This window comes from Harpegnathos saltator, unplaced genomic scaffold (genome assembly GCF_003227715.2).
Source record: "Harpegnathos saltator strain DR-91 unplaced genomic scaffold, Hsal_v8.6 scaffold225, whole genome shotgun sequence".
NCBI classification, from domain to species: domain Eukaryota; kingdom Metazoa; phylum Arthropoda; class Insecta; order Hymenoptera; family Formicidae; genus Harpegnathos; species Harpegnathos saltator.
The window spans coordinates 63,758-84,137 of NW_020230012.1; the positions used below are offsets into that span (position 1 = coordinate 63,758).

The window sequence follows — 20,380 nt, forward strand, 5'->3', positions numbered from 1 at the left end:
ATAAGCGAAACATTCAGTTTTCGCGGGGAAGATAGGTAGGATTAGGCGAGAGCGAGAGGAGGCAGGAAGGGCTCGTTTCGCCGTACGTAAGCCTGTTAAGTTATCGTAAACTGGTTTGCTCGCTCTCGTCGGTTTACGTTTTACTGCGTCGCGCGCACGCCGACATCTCGCCGCGAACAGGAGATTTAATAAAACGACGCCGAGCGACGCCGGCCGTTCGATTACGATATCCATATTCCCGTAACCTCTTCTTTCTCTCCTTCCTTCCTTCCTTCCTTCCTTCCTTCCTTCCTTCCTTCCTTCCTTCCTTCCTTCCTTCCTTCCTTCCTTCCTTCCTTCCTTTCTTCCTTCCTTCCTTCTTTCCTTCCTTCCTTCCTTCCTTCCTTCCTTCCTTCCTTCCTTCCTTCCTTTCTTCCTTCCTTCCTTCCTTCCTTCCTTCCTTTCCTTCCTTCCTTCCTTGCTTTCTACCTCTCTTGTCCGCGCTCCACGCGCCTTCGCCACCAGGTGCCAGGTGGCGGCGAGATGAATTTCACAAGAAACGACCGCTCCGTGTCGATGACCCATCCGATCGCGCGCGATCGTCGCTCGACATTGGGAGTGGAAAGAAGGCGGAAGATTTCATGTCGAAACTTTGTACGTCACAATCACGACCCCGTTATCGTCCCTCGACATCGACGAGCGATCTGTCGTTCGCGCTCGCTCTCTCTCTCTCTCTCTCTCTCTTTCTCTCTCTCTCTCTCTCTCTCTCTCTTTCTCTCTCGGCGTATCCTCCGCCGCGAAGTACGTCGCCGCTGAAGATTTTCGGCAATTACTGGGTGGTCATATCACAAAACGACTTTCGAAGACGCGCCGTCGAAGCCCGCTTGAATTTCGCTATCGTCGAAAGCCATCGACGCGACAACAGCGAAGGAACCCTTGGACGTGAGTCCCCGCGCCGGCCGCACAAAGGAGACCTGCCGAGTGGCAGGTAGCGTTTTATTCGTCCGCAAATGAGTCACGAAGTCGATGCACCGAACAGTAACAGTGGCAGCTGGCGGTACGCTGGTGGCGCTGGCGATTGCGCGCCGGTGGAGATCGGCATCTCGAGCTGGCGGCTCGAGAGAGCTCAACGTTCGACCTTGGCGGGAACCTTGCGAGGTCGCCGACATGATTCCGTCCTGTCTCAGCGGCCGACTCGGCAGATCGGCAAGGATTAGGCGAGAGAGAAAGATAAAGGAGGGTCCAGGCGCGCGCGACCCTTTTGTCATACGCGCCGCCGAGGGGAGCAGATTAGATTTTTGTCTGACTCATTCTTCACGTGTCAGCCGAGCGACTATGATCAACTCTACGGCTGCTACGGTCATTGAATAGGCACTTAATTGGGCTCGACCCGCGACGTTCGCGGAAAAAGCCGGGGCGCAGAAAAAAACGAGCGAACAGATCGGAGCGTGGCGCGAATGAGATCGTTGGCAGGAGTAGGAGGGTGGCAAATCACATCGGACGACACGATATCGTGTCGCGAACAATCTCATTTCGACTAATTATGGCGACGGGGTGAGTTGAACGCCGACAAAAAGCGCCGGAGACGACAGTCGACGATTTCGCAGCACGCTACGACAAAACGCCGCGGCACGCAAGCCTAATCTTCCCCCCTCGTATGTGCGCTCTCTCGCACGTCTCCCTTTTTATTGCGCCGCGCTCTTCCTATTTCACCGATCGCAAAGAGCGCAATGTGCGTACGCACATGGAAACGAGCGGCGGCGGCGACGACGAGTACTCAAGCGGCGGAGGTAGATATGTAAAGTAGACGACGGCGATCTACGCGAGATACGCGCGGTTTGCTGCCGCGGTTGCTGTTGCCGCTGTCGCTGCGGCATCGTGGAAAATCGCTTCCCCGATAGAGAATAACGGCTGCGAGCGTTACACGTGATTAACGAGCCGGGGTTAATCCAAAATCGTAAAACTAGATTTCAAAGCCTCTTACTGCCATGGCGCGTCGCGCGGTTCGCCCCGAGCGGATCGCATAATCTATTACCGCGGCGGACTTTTACTGCCGGCGATACCGGAAGAGCACCGGTTTTCTCGCGCGCCGCGAGAACTCGAACGTTCCCGCGGGACGCAAGAAATGTATAACAACGAGCCTCGAAAAGTCCGAGTCCCGCGGCCTGGAAAACTAAGAATCTCCAGCATCACACCTCTCAACGTCTCTCTCGAGATGTTATGCGGGCTGTTCGATTCGCGCGATTTCTGCACGGACGCTCGTGGTGATGAGACTACTCTGTTGAGCGACTTCCGTATAGACGGGAAACCGCGACCGCCTGGGCGCGTTCTCTCGTGCTCACCACCGGGCTTACGCGCGCCGTCGTCGTTCGCGAATGCGTCGTCCATCGAGGAAGATGCACCGTTTTTCATGACAACGAGTAGAGAACGATTAGAAGAGAAACCAAAATCTAATCAGCGACAAAATAAAAATGGGTCAGACACAGAAATGAAATTACAACGACGCCGAGAGAAGAAATTATGCTGCAACTGCGAGAGATCATCGAGACAATTTCGAGCACGTAAAAGATCCTACACGAATACGAGAGCGGAATGTGCGTATGACTGTGAATTCGAGGGAAAGGCAAGCGACAGAATTGCAAGAATTGAAAAATAACAATAACTACCAACAGCAATATTGGCGATTATCGTTGTTCGGATATTTTCGAGCGTCGTATACGCGCATCAAAGGGACACCTTAAGGCACCTTGGCATGGCACCGCGCGTCAGCGCGGCGCAGCGTAGATCGAGTCCTTGCGGCAGGTATCTCTGCAGTTATTGTGCGCCGCTTCGCAGGAAGTTATATATTAACGGTCGTAAACGACCGCGGGCGCGCGCGCTTCGCAAAGGCTGCTCGGCCCGACGGTATAAGTGTTCATGCAAATACAAAAGTACACGTGTCTTTCTTCGAGTTCGCGCCATCGGCGGTTCGCGCGCATGTGCGCGCATACGGCGTTGCTGCGACTGCGCGCGCGCGAGAGAGAGAGAGAGAGAGAGAGAGAGAGAGACCGCGAGTCGACTAAATTTAGATTTGATCGCTCGGCGATGTCCGAATGCGTCGCTCGTAAAAATACGCCGATTAATTCCTCGACATCGCGGCCGAAAGGGATCCGGCCGCGGTCTCGGGAGGAAAGGAAGGAAGGGAGGAAATGAAAGAGGAAAAAGGAAGAAGAAACAAATAGCCGCGAGAACTCGCAAGATTGCGCGATGTATACAATACATTCGCGCGAACGCGCCTCAGCCATCGGAGACGCTAATATAGACGTGCGATCCGACGATCGGCCTGGGAAACTCGATCTTATACAAACGCCACACGTTTCTTACAACATTCTTCACCGTGCGGAATCTCGGCAGGCATTTTCCCGGGAGAAGCGACGCGCCCGTATATCGTTATGCCGTGCGCGTACCACATGGAAGAGGCGGAGGAGGCGAGGAGCGAGCTGGCGCGCGGCCGTAAGCGGCGGTAAGCGTTGATTACCGGACGACATTCGCGATTTACACCGTTTACGCGGTGACCGCTTATTAATGACAGCGCTATTAATTTGCAAATTGTCGTTTAGCCGGCGCAGTTGCCGGACCATCCGTTATCCCGTTCTTGTCGCGAACAAGAGGACTGTCGTGTGGCGCAGGTTAATTGATTAATCGTCGCATTAGCCGGTTTCTCCGTCGTCGTGTTCTCATTTCTCGTTCGCGCGCGTTCGCCGCTGATCGCGGCGATAACGCCGCTCGATCGCTACCGAGACGTTTCATTTATTGAGAAAAAAATCGAAATTTTCAACGAACGATTCCGCTGCGATCGTGTACCGAGATTCGAACCGTACTCAATCGTGGAGGGACAAGGGCAGGGGGTGGGGAATGAATCAAGTTCGAGGAGTCCTTTCCTCGCGAGAAAAATTCGCGAGATCGAGGAGGTGAGGCGAGAGAGATAAACCGTGGTGCGTCGGAAAAGAATGCGGCGCCGCGAAGGCGAAGGCACTTAAGGGTTCACAGGCGGAAGAGGCAGCGGCAGCATTCCGACGGTTCGATAAATCGAGAATTCAGATCGAGAGACGCGGGCACGCAACAATAAGCTTGATTATCTATCTCCGTGTTCCACCGGTATCATTAGCGTCGCCGTTATGTTCGATCCTAGCGATAAGGGTAAAAAGGCGGCGCGCTTTCGGAGCGGTATTAACGAAGCGCGTACTCGCGAGAGCGCGCGCGAGGATTTCCACGGCGCGCGATTATTACCCAGCATCGCGGATACGTTTTGTGATATGCAATCAAGCGGAGGAAGCGAGTTTTAATAGGCGGACCGAATTAGTCGCGACGCTACCTACGGAACGGTCGTCAATTTGTCGGCTTAACGAAGGAACGAAAGCGCGGAATCGCCGCACTCGTTAAGCAATCCCGTCGTCCCGAGAGCAGTCGCGAGAGGCCGAGGCCGCCACGCGCGTGATTAGAAGGGCAGGAAATGAGCAGCGAGGCTGGACTGACTTTTGATTCGCGGCCAATAACCGTCCGGATGAGAACGGGACGCGTCTTTCGCGAATGCTCGCTCCGTCGTGCTGTAATTTCGCGTTACGTGGAATTTCAATTTTCAACCACCGATTTGCGCCTCGACGCCTCGACACCTCGACGCCTCGACGTCGTCGTCGTCGTCGTCGTCGTCGTCGTCGTCGTCGTCGTCGTCGGGTTCGTCGAACCGCCCGCAGTTGTTCGCACGAGCTTCCCCAAGCTTCACTCTTTAGTCGCTGAGTATTTAACTGAGATAGAGAAAAGACGGCACGGATGCCGTCGTCGACAATAAATCTGCTGCAACAATCGATAGCAAATTTCGTTAAAAATTTCGTTTCGTGTGCGCGCATGTGCCGTATTTGTACCGAGTCGCCTAAACTATACTATTTCACGAGCGTCGCGATCTAACGCCATTAGCACCGTCAACGTCACCTCCGCTGCAGCTACTGCTGTTCGTTCACCCGACCTTGGCAAGGTCACGCAGTCACGATAAAAAGGAGCGAGGCAGAAGCGCGGAAGGCAAGAGAGGGGTTGACGGGAAGGAACGAGGGCGGGCGGGAGGGAGGGGAGAGTCTAATCAACGGCCGGCGTCATGCTCCAGAGAACATTGCGGGAAGGGAAGGCGCAGAAAAAGCGGCGAAACGGCCGGAGGGAGACAGAGGCAATGGCGAGAGGTAGGAAGAGGAGATTGAACGAAGCGAAGGTAAAATGCGGGCGCGAGAGAAAAGTGCCAGACCAACCCCGACCCAAACACAACACAGAAGTTCGAAAGACGTCGGCGACCAAGTACTGCGGGCTCCCATGAGGGTCAGAAACCCATAAAAGCTACCGATACCACCGGCATAAGACGTCTACGAGACGGTTCGGCTGCGCCAACTATTTAGGATAAGCGTGTTTGTTCAACGCGATCCACCCTTTCTGCTTTACAGCTCTACCATCCACGATATCGCCGTAAAATCTCCTCCGAAGTACCTCCGTCCGTTTTCGTATCATCTCCGTTCGACTGACATTATATATCACTCTTTAGTGTATCGTTAACGTTGGATTGATGGAGTAGTAGTTAGATACTTGAGCGTCATTTCCGAGACGCAAGCGCGATTTGCACACGGTTGCTGTAGCAACGGGAATCGTGACGAAATCTTACATTGCCGCATGTGAAATTTGAAAGTAATCAGGGACAAGTGAAAAGATGAGTCGCAGACTCGCGAAATTAACGGTGATCTTACCGGCGAAATTCGCGTAATTTCGCGTAATCCGTTTGATGCTGTGGTTTCCATCAGCGCTAAGGCACGGGTGCGCGCCAGCGGTCCGCTGGGTTAAAAATAACGTCGCGGCGGATATTTATAGCGACAAAGCGGCGCGAGAGGGAGAAGAGGGCGAGGGTTAACGGGATGAGGAAAGAAAGGAGAGACGCATCGCGGCCGATCGGCGGCGATAGCCGGTCGCGCTCTCTCGGAGTCGCGAGAGCTCAAAGGCGAGGTGGAGAGTCCAAGACGGGACACGCGGGTAGCACGGAAGGCGGATAAAGAGAGGAATAGAGAAGGCTGTAACTGTGTAACCTGCCTGCGCTGCAAGCCGAGCGGAGCCAGCCGCTGGCTCTGGTGAGGGGAAAAGAGAGGAAAGGAGAGGAGAAGAGAGGAGAAGGAAGGAGAGAAGAGGGTAAGCGGTAAAGAAGAAGGAGAAGAAGAAGGAAAAGGATGGGGAGAAAGAGAAGAAGAAGAAGAAGAAGAAGAAGAAGAAGAAGAAGAAGAAGAAGAAGAAGAAGAAGAAGAAGAAGAAGAAGAAGAAGAAGAAGAAGAAGAAGAAGACGAAGAAGAAGAAGAAGGAGAGGAACGCGTCCGAGTCCGCTCGGCTCACAACCTCCGCGCGCAGGATAGCTGAAGTGGAGCGACGCGGTGCATTAGACGAGGCGCAGCTCGGCGAGGGAGAGAGAGACGGGGAAAGTGCAGCAGCGGCGGGTGCATTGCGCCCGAAGCAAGATGGCCTTGACGTGGGCCGACCGGCGAGGGCAAGGACGACCGCCCAAGGGATATCCTTTCTTTTTATCCTCTCCGCCTTGGCCGCTCGGCAGCATCGACCACAACGACTGACTCCTCTTCTTAGTCCGCAACCGCGCCCATCCATTACAACACTACGCGACGGCGACGGCGACGGCGACGGCGACGGCGACGACGAAGACGAAGACGATAACGACGATGATGACGATGACGACGAAAATATCCTTTGGCGATATTTGCCGGAAGATTTCATAAGTCACTCGACTCCGCCCTTGCCGTGGATATCATGAAATTATGCCGATGTCGATGACGAGCAAGGAGAGATTGTGTAATGCACCAGCGGCGAGGGAGTACTACTTCGATCATGGGACTATCGTCCCCCCGCCGGGTCTAAAACTGGCATAATCGCTGCATAACTCGAGAGTAAGAACAGGGAGTCGAGAACAGCAATGCTCGCTCGTCCCTTAAAGCGTCTCCTAGCTGTAGTAACTTCTTCCGTTGGGCTCGCTACGAAACTTCGGGGTAACAGCCGAGAGTTTAGAGCTGTACTTGAAGCGTTATTTTTAGGATAACTCGCCGAGAAACTCTCCTTACTTGCGGCTGTCGATTACAACTTGAGAGCTTTAAAAACTACAAACATCGCCGAACGACACGGATGGCAAGCGCTATTAATTCCTATTAGGTTCGAGAGTCCAGTGGAACAATCTTATCTCTCTCTCTCTCTCTCTCTCTCTCTCTCTCTCTCTCTCTCTCTCTCTCTCTCTCTCTCTCTCTCTCTCTCTGTCTCTCTCTCTCGGTCTCTCCTTCGCGTCCTTCAGCTTTCTTCCAGCGAGACGACGAGATCGTCCCTGAAAACTGCTCGACTTCGGCAGTCGTCTGAGAATAATTCATGACGTCGCGATCTTGCGCGAGAATAGTTTATCGTTCCATGTGAGAGGGCGACCGCGCCGCGGCTAGTTGTCGATCGGAAATCGATTCACGTACCGATAGCATGGACCTGTCGGCGGTCCGCAAGGAGGACGCAAGGCGAACGCAAGATGATAGGAAAGAAGAAGAGAGAAACAAACGCGAAGCAGACGACGCGAACGCATGAGAACACGAAGGGCTACCATCACCGTGTCCCGCAGTCCTTCCTGCAATTCATCCAAATTGTTCTTGTTCTAACTAACATCTAACTGGTCCCATGACAAGAGACGCTTGGAAACGGGTGACTGGGCACGCAAACCGCTGTCATCTGACATCGGCCGCGACGTAAATTGTCTGCGGAAGTCGCTCGTTGACTTTGATCCCGAGATCTGAGAGCTGCCTCTCTACTTCAGCACCTGCGAGATTAGCGCTTTTTCTCGGATCCCATGATTATCTGAGATCACAGGAGTGATACAATCGGTTGTATACAAGCGAGGGTTCCGAGGTAAAAGAGATAATCTGACTAATCGCCCTCGTTAACAGGGCGGAGTAAAATTGACAAATCAATCAGGACTCTTCTCCGAAAAGAGGGCAAAATCCGAGGGCAAAATGACGGAATAAAAATAGATTGTCGATAATTGATTGGATCTACGTAGTACATCCTACGTGTACATTTAACATGTATTCTCATTCGCGAACATAAGAAACATTTGTGATAAATGCAAAACGATCAAGACTCGTTTGATGGATTATATTCCGCTTTCATCTCTATAACCGGTAATTTTTAACAACAAACAATATGTAAGACCGCCGCTAAATCGATCCCCCTTCAGGATTCTCTCTCGCCGTATTAGACTTGGACGCATGTAGCACTAAAACTGAGCTCTGGAGAAACGGAAAGAGCGCGAAAGCCCGCGGCAAACAGAGTTTATGCGATGCGACCGTAAAAGTATCGACGATGTAACGCACGCGCGAAAGTGGCGCGAAAGAGGCGTGCCGCCGCCGCCGCCGAGAATGAAATATCCGCGCTGACATATTGACACTGGGGAGTCGTAATTCGCGCCTCTCAGGCAAACAGAGGGCTGCGTTCAGGCGCCGAGCTGGGTAGAGTCGCCGCTGCTCGACGGTGTACCCTCGTGAAAAAGATCTCTCTTTCCCAAGGGCGATCCGTTTCGCCTGGCGAAGCGAGATGTGTGCGCAAAGAGCGCCGGTGCAAATACATCGGCGAGTCGACCGGGCTGTTTGTTCTGCGTCGATCAATGCTCAAATGCCACCACAGACATGGAGAGATCCGCGAGAAAATGGTGTGATATCGCGTTAAGTTCTTAATTTTGAAATCAATACCAATGTAAGATACAAGATCAGAGCGAATAATCGATTTTTCATTGGACAATTGAGCGTTGCGCGAAAGGGGTTTTTTTCTCATGGGCAATACTGACGTGATCGAACGAGATGACTCAAAGAAATCAAAAATCACGCGATCCCTTCCGCTTTTGTTCGGGGATGACGGTAATCAGTGGGAAGCGACGTGAACGCGCCATGTACAATTGACGTGTACGTACGTGTATGTACGTTTTGCAAATATGTAAGTTTTAAAGTCAGCCCGTACTGTTGTCCTAGTTCGTTGACATCCACCGTGTTACGATTTGTGTTATTTAGCACTGTCGCAGATTTTTCAGTTGAATAACAAGTAGAAACTTGGACGCGCGTCGCGCGGCGAACAATTATGTAGCCACGTCGTCCCTCGTGCTCGTTCTTATTTTTCTCTCTTCACGCCGATTTCACATGTGGCCCATATTCGAGGAGATTCCCGTAGGTGTCTAAATTCGTACACGCGCATGTCAAAGACTCCGATGCTCCCGAAACGTGCAAAAAACGTGCGCTAAGAGAGAAAGCGGTCGGATCAAGCTGCGAAGTCGAGATCCGCGGATGACGGACGCGTGCAGACTCATGAGGGATATTCGCGAGCCGCCGCGGCTCGAGCTCGTGAGATATCCGCGTCGTTACAGGTCGTAAGGGTCGCCGCGTATCAAAATGTACAAAATTGTTGCACTTTCCGCGCCGCGGTACGTTCAATCTTACGGCCCGCGATGGATATTACAAGCCGCACCTTCGGAGCGATCGTCCAATCCTCCGCCCTTTCCGCTCCCGCGTCTCCCTGCTCCCACATTAAAATAATTTAATTTAATACCCGGCAATTCCGCTTATTGCCATTGCAACATCAATTTTAATAATAGCCCTCTCAGCGAGAGAGCCTCCCGACACCCTCTCGGACGGACTCACTCACGTCGTCCTGCGGCGGCGGCGGCGGCGGCGGCGGCGGCGGCGACGTCGGCGGCGTCGGCGGCGGCTACGTTTCTTCGCCTCCGAAGAAACCCAAAGCGCACATATATTCGATATTACGACCTCGCCAGTAATGACGTTTTTTCACCGATATTACTGACGATTTTTTCAAGACGCCAATCTATTTGCGCGCCACGCACAATGGGATCGGTAAAAGGAGATTACAGCCGTCGTTACAGATTACATAGGGCTGAGCGCGATGGTTCGCGTTGTCTGGAAACGCTTATCCTTCTCCTCGGTAATCTGTATGCGTTAAAAAAAAATGCAAAAATAATAACAATTTCCTCCTCTTAGGATGCGAAGTCTTACGATTTTTCGCCGAAACCTCCCACTTCCTCCCTCCCTCCCTCTCTCTCTCTCTCTTTCTCTCTCTCTCTCTCTCTCTCTCTCTCTCTCTCTCTCTCTCTCTCTCTCTCTCTCTCTCTCTCTCTCTCTCACCCTATCGTAACAACGCCGTTTCATTATTTGCATGTAGATTGCTGCGACTTGGAAATTTCATTCGTATTAAAGGAGAATAATATCCCGGAATGAAAGCAAGTAATGAGATAATCGTGCTCGTCATCGTCGAGAATAGACGCGCAGGAGACAGCGTATACGTTCCGCCTCACGAGTGCAACACACGCGCTTCCTCGATATCTATTTCACGTTACGCCCGTCGTCGGCCGACGCATAAAACACACATTCTGCCGGCGATAGCCCTCATTAAAATTTTAATAAAGATGTAGAGACGTTTCCGCTGTTTAATGCCGAGCCGTAGTACATGAAACGCGTCCGGTAGCGCAATAAGATCGAGAAAAATCGCGTCTCGCGCGTGTATCCGCGCTCGAGGAGATTCTTCCGCGCTAAAACGGCAACAGGCAGGCAGGCAGGCAGGCAGGCAGGCAGGAGGCCGGAGGACTCCTCCAGCCGGAGTGTTCTATCCGGAGTACCTCGGGGTTGGCGGGTTGTGCTCCTCTCGACGAGAGCGTGAGCAGCGGCAGTACTCTCAGGCACTCTGGCGTGCCTACATAAATTCACGAGCGCGTCGGGACGCGTTAGCGTTATTACGTGTGTCGAGAGGGGAATACCGATCCGACCGGCAGTTTTCTCCGTCCTTGCGCGGTGCACCCATAACCGATGCACCCACCGTTGCAGCAGCAGCAGCAGCAGCAGCAGCAGCAACGGCGGCAGCAGTTTCAAACACCCGCTAGCGAAACTCTCCCGTCGGACAGGTGGTAGCGGGATCGCGTTACAGAAATTGCCAATTACCTATAACATGCAATTCCTGGCTGTGCCCCGCGCGCACTCGCCCTGCTATCGTATTAATCCGGCCGCGCTGTACTCGCCCGTTACAACCGGACCGCGTAATCGCGAGAAGCCCGCCGCGCGCGCGAGCGCAAGCGCGAGAGCGCGCGTTCCGCTCGAAATTGGACGCGTATCGTTCCCCGCGGACGTAAAAGGCTTTCCCAGAAACCCGTGCTCCCGCGAACGCGAGATTTAACCCTGCGCGTTCAACCGTCAGATCGTACGGATGTGTCGAGGTCTTTGCGCAGGTACAACCGAAGGCTGATTCGGATCGATCCCTTCATGGATGGAACGTGTCTTTTGGAGATCGTCCAACGCGCGAATCGCAGTGGTTCTCGCTTCTCGAAGAGCGACGGAAACGACGATGAAAACGCGACGACTCAGATTCTCCATTCGCGCATAGAGGCGACTGTCTTCGAAGTTGTCGCGATATATTTGCGTGGAACCCGCCTACACGGTACGAGAGACCGCTACCGGTCGGTCAGATGCGCGTAAAAACGTATGATCCGGTATTGACTTTTGCACCGCGGCGAAGCGCGCATCTATCATCCGCGCCGGTGCTGTGGCCGTATACCCAAAGGGTTCGGCCACGAGGAGAGGTCTCGGCCGCCAGCGGGAGTCGAGCGTTTATCACTTAATGACTCGGACTGGTATAGCAGCGGAAAGATAGTCGGTAAGCAGGCTCGCGAGACCGAGCCATCAGCCGAGGCTAAAACCACTCGCTTAAAATTGTAAAAGTCCATAATTGGCCGCGCTACGACGTCAGAATGAGGAATGTTACGCTCGCGCGCAAGGTCGAACACTTTTGTGTGCCATCGTATATCTTATATAGAGAGGGAGAGAGGGAGAGGGGGAGGGGAGGGGGAGAGAGAGAGAGAGAGAGAGAGAGAGAAAGAGAGAGAGAGGGTGCAAGTAGGTACACGCGAGACAACATATCTAATTAGCGAAACTAACGGAACGAGGCACACATCGTGCTTAATTGGAGAGAAGCCTCAAAAGCTCCGTTATCCGCCTAATTAATTAACTGCCCGCAAACTTTCCTTTAAAGGCCGCGAACTATCCGGCCTTCTCGTTGATTGCGATTAATATCATCTGCGTCGCGCGCGCTCGCGCGGCGTAGTCGTGCCCAGGGGCAAGAGAAGAAAAGAAGGACCGCTTCGAATTCCAGAATGAACGAGCAGCGCGTGGCCGACGCGCGTTAAATGACAATCTGATCGAATCGGTCTTCGATTTCTTCGAGTCGATTTCAACGATTTCAGCCTCGGCCCGAACGATTTCATTCTCGTCCGTCGAGAGCTGGTCTCACGTCGAGCCGACGTGACCGGACGATCAGCTCCACCCGGAAAAGGTCCGCATTGTTTTTTCTTCCCCTTTTTGTATTTCTCTTTTTTTACGAGTCGCACTTGGCAAACATCCTGAACGACCAACCGGCACTGAGGAGCAAGCGTCAGCCGCACCTCTTCGCGCCGATGCGAATTAACGTGTACCTACGCAATCGCAAACGCGAACGCGATCATGAATGCAACGTCGAGATGGCCTAATGATCGAACTGCTCGTTCGGAATGTCAAATAGAAGCATCAGCGGAGAATAAAAAAGTATCATCAGCTGAGACAAAGAAATAAAAGATATCATCAGTGGTCATTGGCTCGCTCGCTCTCTCTTTCTCTCTTTCTCTCTCTCTCTCTCTCTCTCTCTCTTGCGAGAAAGATTTGTGTGCATTTGAATTCTCTTTTTTTGTTCCGACCGGGCCAAGACCGGCGGTTATGACAATTACATCGGTCTTATATTCTCGTAACAATAAACGACCGACACTCAGTCGAGAGCGCTTCGCGCACCAGACAGAACGAAGCGTTCACTACGAGAGGGGAATTTTGGGACCGTGAATATTGCACCTAAATGCACACAACTGCGGGCTATGCGGCTCTCAACGAATAATCCCCTCGTCTCGAATAAGAACTCCGGAATAAGCAAGCCAGAAAGGGTCAATGAACATGACGCGCCTCGGTTCAAGAAGCGATAAACAATCGCTCCGACACGGGTCTAAGCCTAAAAATATCACGAGGCAATTGTCCGATATACGAAGAAGAATAATAAATAAGGAAAAGGCTAATGTACGCAAAGGCAAATTCGTACGCTTGCTTCTCTATAGCGTGGAATTCCCGGAAGAGTTCTCAAGTTTCTAGTTTCGCAATTTCCAAATTGATCGAAACAACGTACGAAATACTGAAGCTGCTCTCTCAACGAACGACACCGATCGACGGCTACCGAAAGAGACGAGAAAGCGAGCGACCGACAAATACGGTAACGCAACGACCACCGTAAGCAGCGGCGGCAACGGGCATCCGCTCGGTCGCCTCTCGCGAGCGCGACGTGTAACGTCGTTCGCGGTTTATTATTAATAGGACGATAAGATCGCGAGGCATTACGCGAAACACACAGCTCGTCAAGCCGTAACTGGTTCCGCGCCGAAGATAGAGTCTCTCATCTATCTTCGGCGACGTGCGGTACGAGAACACGGGCGAACAGAGGTGCGCAATCGCCCGTGTGCCTCCCTCGTGTGTCCCTCTCGTCCGCGCGTAGGTAGCGGCCGAGAGTCACGCCGGGACGCGCGCGCGGCACGCCGTGCGCCAAGTGGGAAAATGACGAATGTCGCGGCGTTAAACGCAACACACCGTCTGGAAGATCCTCTAATCCGAATCACGACGAGGCAGCAACATCCCTACGTTTCAATCCGTTCCGCAAAATTTTCAGCGATACCAGTTACCACTCACGAAGCAAGATTGCGGCGCCGCGCGACGAAGACGCGGCGCGCAGGAGCGATCGGCGTGACCGAGCGCGTTCGTTGGATCCGCGCAATCGCCGTCGCGCGATCGAATGTACCACGCGCTCTGGGATGGGATACTTGGCCGTTTTCCGAATTACTATTGCTATCACGTGGCCGCGCTGCGGAGAAACCAACGTTTTCATCGGCCCGTTGTCGCCGGAAGTCATTACGCGACTCCAGAAAGCACACGGCCGACGCTGCGATGCATTTGCGCTCGCGCTCACACGCGTCCTCTCGCATCGCTGCAGCGGGCAGATTAGTAAAACCGCTCCTCTGCTATATATATATATATATATATATATATATATATATATATATATAATCGACCTTACCGGACTATAAATTATTTGCGGGAAATGAACTCGCAAAAACTCGCAAAACAGCTCCGCGCCTGATTCCGCGCGTAGGGACACGGCAATTCGCCTTGAGGTCCCCGCGGAGAGAGAATTCGCCAAAGAAACCGGAGGTGCTTTTTAAGTACTCTTGCCAAGGCTGACATCTTCTCGGAAGCGAAGTACGTAACGACTGCTGCGACATCTTATCCTACACTCGTGGAGATATTAGAGCGATTAAAATAATCGAGAACGGTCAAAGCACATGGTTCTTGCGAATAAAATTCCCAACAATTTCCGAGTTTATCTAAGATTATGCAATTTATATAAGATAATTTGTTCTATAAAGAAGCCAAAAAGTCCAAGAGAGGATCTTCTACCAGATAAGAACCTTACTTGAATGAATTAAAAGAAACACGAAGAACTTGGAACATCGTAAAGATTTCAGTTCCACCACGTTATAATTATAAATAATTGCTTTATAATTAATTGATATAGGGGGGGGGGGAGAGAGAGAGAGAGAGGGAGAGAGAGAGAGAGAGAGAGGGAGGGAGGGAGGGAGGGAGGGAGGGAGGGAGAGAGAGAAAGAGAGAAAGAGAAAAGCAAAAACACTGGCAAAGTATCGTGTCTCAGCAATATGACGGGAAATATTTGTGACTGACACATAAGTGTCACTTCCGAAGATTACGTGAATAATGATCGCCGATCGGCGAGTCGACTGGATTAATTTAGCCCGCAGGACGACACGTCGTGATGTCGACGTCGACAGGATTCGCATTCGGGCGCAATGACAGGACGATATTCGGATGCGGTCGCGTCCGGGCAGTTAGAGAGTTCAAAGATCAATGAACCGCGACTGACCACGCGAAACGATCACTCACGCATACATACACACACGCATGCACGTACGTACGTACGTACGTACGTACGTACGCACGCACGCACGCATGCACGCACGATATGGAGAAGAGTTTGGAAGGTTGAGGAGGAAGAAAGAGGAGATATTGAAAGACTCGCTTTTTGCCAGCTGATTTACTCTTACGAATTGGTGCACGGAGATATTTTCTCCGTAAAATAAAAAATCAAAACAAACTGCGCTCGCGGTGCGCGCATTCGTGACCGAGGTGGAGCAGTGGGACGAGGAGTGGCTATTTCTCTCTCTCTTTCTTTCGCATTCTCTTTCTCCGATGATGCCGGTGGCTGCGTGGATCCCGCCACAGAAAGAAAGGAACCTTAAAAAATAAAAAGCGCACGAGTAACGCTCGAGTCGCGAGCGAGACAGAACGCAGCCACGGGCAATAATTCTCATATTTTAGGGAGGCAATTTCGAAGGCGAGTGCGCACACACGAGAAGAGCGGATTTTCGAGGGCTGTACTTTTCGATAATTTATGCCAACGAGCCTCTTTCGCTCGGCTCGGCTCAGCTCGGCTCGGCTCGGCATTCTGAGAAGCGATTCTCTCTCTCTCTCTCTCTCTCTCTCTCTCTCTCTCTTTCTCTCTCTCTCGCTGCGCCCGGTTTACCTGCTCACGAATTCCGATCGGCGAAATAATCTCGAATTCGACCACGCGCGTGTCGCATATCACGAAATGACGCTTTTTTTTATCGGAAATTGCACGTCTATCCTAACTTTACGTGATAACGCTACATGAGCCCTAAAGAGACTCCCTCGCGCGATCAGGAGGATTATATACTTACTAAATAACCCCTCAGATTTTGAGGACCCTATATTTAAGGCAATGCGATCTGGGCCAAGTTGGTTGCGACACTCAAGGAAATGTTATTTCCTCACGGTTGAATTCCTCGCAATGTTCCTCAATTACGCCCGTAATCTATGTTGAGAATATCCAATCAACTATATAATCCTCTATATAATCGCGTGTTATGTTGGTTGAAAAAAGAACACGTCGATCATCCGTCGCAGTTCGCGATATTTCAATTGTTGATTCTCGCGTATCACCTTGTCCTAGTTTTCTCCGCACGCGGAGAATATGCTCAGCTCGCCCGAGCTTCTTCGGTGAAATAAGAAGAGAGCGGAGTAAAACAATGAAACAAATTTAATAATAACGACGCGCCGCGCCGCGGCGGGACGGGGAGCAAGGCAGCGGTACTTAGTAGTAGGTACTCCGCGGCAAGTAGTACGTGGAAGGATTTAAGCTACGCGATGCCAGGCACCGTAGCTCGGATGCAAATGATCCAAGATTATAGACATTAGGGACATTAACCTTGACGTTATGCGTTATTCTTCGGTGGCCCTCGGGGTCCCGGGCTGCGCGCATTCATTCCTCGCATATGCGTGCACCGGTGCCGACCGCACGCGAAATGATCCGCCAGCGTCGCTCCCGATACAACACGAACGAATGACGATTATTCGCGAGGTAATAATTCGGCCACGACTGTCCGGCGAACACAATCGAAAAAAATCTCTAATCATCCCGCGATGTCTCCTCTTGAAACTCTCGAGACTTTGCGAAGTCTCGAGTCTCTCTCTTTCTCTCTCGCACACACACATTCCACCCCACACGACGCCCGCGCGCGTGTAACTTTAAACGGCAATTCGAGCGGGTCGGTTCGCCGCACTCGCGCCTTTGACCGCGGGATGATAATTGCGCTCTAAACGCGAGGGAAAAAAAGCGCGCATCAATTACTACACCGGCCGGCCGCGGCCGGGGGAACGTGATTCGCGCGAGAGGGTAAATCGCCGACGAGGCGAGGTGCAGCGTTGCGCAGCGTGGCGAGGCAAGGCGCAAGACGAAGGGACGCGGGGCGCGATCGAAAGACGAATGAAACGTCGAAGGCGACGATTACGGGAGTGACTATCCTGTAATCCACCGGCGTGGATGGTTTCTTAGATCCTGGCTTGATTGGTAATTGGATCCCGCTTCGGCATAGGTATATAGCCGGCGCTGTGGATGCCGCGGAAGGTCGTTTACCCCTTTCGGCGGAACGATCTCTTCGCGGTGAAGAAGTCGGCGCGGGGTCGGATCGTTAGCTTCTCGCGCGATGCCGCTTCCGATTTTGCCTCCGACGCGGTTCATCGTATTTACCTCGGAATTACTCTCCTCTCCCCCCCCCCTTCTTATCCCCTACCCATCGTCTTCTCTCGTTTCTGCACCGGCGATGGAAACGCGACAATTCTCTCGCGTGACTCCAGCCGCTCATTTGAGAAACTCGTAGAATTTTCTGAAGACGCTTTACTTCATCTATTATTAATTCTTTTTCAAGTTCTTTTAATCTCCTCTTTAAGAAAAGTACTTTTTCTGTAGTGCGCTTTCCCCGTGTTCATCGTGACATAAAATGAGACGTCACGAGCGGCGTGGCGTTACGCTCGCTTCAAGATTCGCGCCGTCGATAGACGAGCGAAAAGCAAAAGGAAAGGTCGAATCGAGAAGCAAACCACAGGGATGTGTCGCGACGGTCTGAGGATGATGAAGGCAGGACCTGACGTTCCTCCACCGTCGACCGCAGACAGTGTCGACACGGTTGCATAAACTCAATGGTCCATTACCAACGGTGTTTACGATTTCAATTACTAGTCAGCTGATGAAGGATCATCACCTCACACAACGTTATTCACCTTCCACCAAACTTTTCCTAAAAAGTTCGCAAAAGTTTCGCGAGCGAATCGTGCGACTTTTTATTGTCGATTGAGCATTCAATGAGAAGAACAGACTTTGTAGAATTTGTAGATTTTATCGATAAATATCAAAAATATCACGTAAGTTTCCGAAATATTCGTTCGAAAATACTGTGGTTCAAAAAGTTATTTAAAAAATCCTATCTATTGATAAACAAATAAATAAGCGAGAGACATTGCGCGTTCTTTACAGCACAAGAGTATTCAGAATTTATTCTCGATTTCGCAAGAAAAGAAAGATCATGAACCTGTTTAACATTCCTTGCGATATAGTCATGAGTGCGTGTCAATGCCATCTGAAAAATTCAACCGCGAAAGTCTATACGTTAGGAGGAAGCCACTGCAAATTAACGCACGTGCGATATTGCGAGGTCGCGCCAGGTGTGGCCCGCACGTGATGGTAACGCTGCTTAAAGCTCCCGGTACTAAAACCGTGTAATATCGCTCGGAAACTCGGGTGCTCATCCTAAGCTGGCTACTCCTCTTCGACGGTGTACAGAGGTTCGTCACCACCGTCTACTACCGCCGACACATGAATTCCCGTCGCGTGTTATTTATGAAAATATGCCGAAATACGATGGGAAATCAGCCATTTCTCTATCTTCTTTATCGTCCGACTTTGATACTAATCTTTGGTATTAATCTACAATCTTGTCATCGCTCATTAACATAATCGTATTCGTCTGGAGATGTGTAAATGTGACCGAGGCTAGCTCGTTGCCGAAGACACACAGCTCGTTCTTCGCTACATTCATGTTACCGCCGCGATGACGGCGGGAGAAGAATCGTCGATCGTTAAAAGGGCGCAACTTCGCTCGCAGTTAAACCACGAGCGAAGACGCGTCCGAGCAGGTGCAAAAGATTCGAGCGGACAGTTTTACCTCGGAAATAGAGCAGCAAGAGGCTGCGCGCGTTGCTTGATGACTCAGGCTAGGTTCCATTCTCAGAAGAGCGAAACCTCGAGAGAAGAGGGGTTTCGCTCTCGTATAGAAATTAGTGATAATTATATAGGGCTAGCACCTGCACGCAGGTGCAAAAACTCAGAACGCTCGTTGCTGTCGTGGTGCTCGTAACTCGTGGACTAGCAAACCGGCCATGAGTCACTGTCGGAGAGAGAATCAGAGAGCATCTCTCCGAACCGGATACCACGTCATATCGTGGCTCGTCGATGACAAGTCCAAGCGGAAGACAGGAAATCGCGGTCATCCCGATAGAATGCATCTCGATCACGATACTGCGATTAACTCTAGTGAAGTAGCGGACAAAACAAAAAAGTTTCCCAACCGTCTGAGCTTCTCATGGTTCAAACCCCTTTTGTGATGTCATCGATATACTTGACGTTGTTAAATTGTCTGCGTCATTTGTCCGTATAAGTTTCCAATGATACAGCTGAGGGGTCTCTGCGATTAATGCGCCGTAACATTTGGCAAATATAAGGCAGTACTTAAGGGATTGGAAAATCGACTCACCCTTCAATTGCGTGGTCTCGACCGCGAACATGTTGAGCGCTAGAAGCTGAAGTAAACGTGTGCCGGGAAGTGGTAGCGGCGAATGTTGCAACAGGGCTCTGAATTCCTTCAGCATCTGAACACCGGCTTCTTGGAAAGTCTCCATTCTGAAACAGATATGATTTCCGTGGTAAAGCGAGAGAAAGCGAGATAAAATGAGAGAAAGGGAGAGAGAGAGAGAGAGAGAAAGGGGGAATATTTAAAAATTAAATCTAGCTTGTTGTGCACTTAAGTCTCTACATCAATATTGTCTGTCTGTCTGTCTGTCTCTGTCTCTCTCTCTTCCTCAGAGAAGCCGACTGACGGAAAATCGAACGAGCCGCCATCGCCAGAGCGAATAAATATAAATGAGAATCGAATTACTGAATATATATATATTTCGACTTCTTGTTTTGCATATTTCAGTGAACTAGTATAGATGAGGACATTGACCTGTGAAATTCGCAACGGTGAAAGCGGTAAGAGATGTACGAGTGCATTAGGCAATCAGCTTAGGGCTAATAATATCACTTAACTTCAGTAATAACCGTAATCGTTGAGTATCGAACTGAAAAACTAACTCGAACTGAGTTGACTCAATATCGTTTAGCGCAATGTACAAGATCTTTCTCGCGCGGAATATTTCTCGATCGAGTGTAAAATTAGATAGGTTTCTCAAATTATCTGAAAGTCACTTCTTCTCTGCGCAAAAATATCGAGACGCAATGGTTCTTGAATAATTCTGAGAATAAGCGAGATCGAGAATAACATGTGTGCCATGAGTGTTAAACTATTATAAAAATATAACAGAACATCATTCCTCGTTTGATCTCGAGTTTGTGAACTACACTTTGTGAGAGAAAAGAGAAAGACGAACGAATCGAAAGAAAGGAAAGAAGAAAATAGAACAAGACATACATGGACATATGATTAATCGCATTGAGAACGCTCGTCAACGTGGATATGCAACGTAAGGGTCTCTCTCCGACTGATCGACCTCAAAATAATAGAACTCGGATCGGTGTGTCGGTGAGGAGTGCGACCCCACGGTCAGCC

The 20,380-nt window shown here is 51.1% G+C and overlaps 1 protein-coding gene across 6 annotated transcripts in view; it reads right to left on the reverse strand.

The window, feature by feature from the left end:
• The window catches only part of LOC105190592 (Smg6 nonsense mediated mRNA decay factor), an 86,379-nt gene that overhangs the window by 49,329 nt on the left and 16,670 nt on the right, over positions 1-20,380 (reverse strand). For all 6 annotated transcript variants that reach the window (XM_011153392.3, XM_019844815.2, XM_011153391.3 and 3 more), the window contains one exon: positions 19,307-19,452. In XM_011153392.3, coding sequence (XP_011151694.1) covers positions 19,307-19,452 — 146 coding nt within the window. The remainder of the gene's footprint in view (positions 1-19,306; positions 19,453-20,380) is intronic.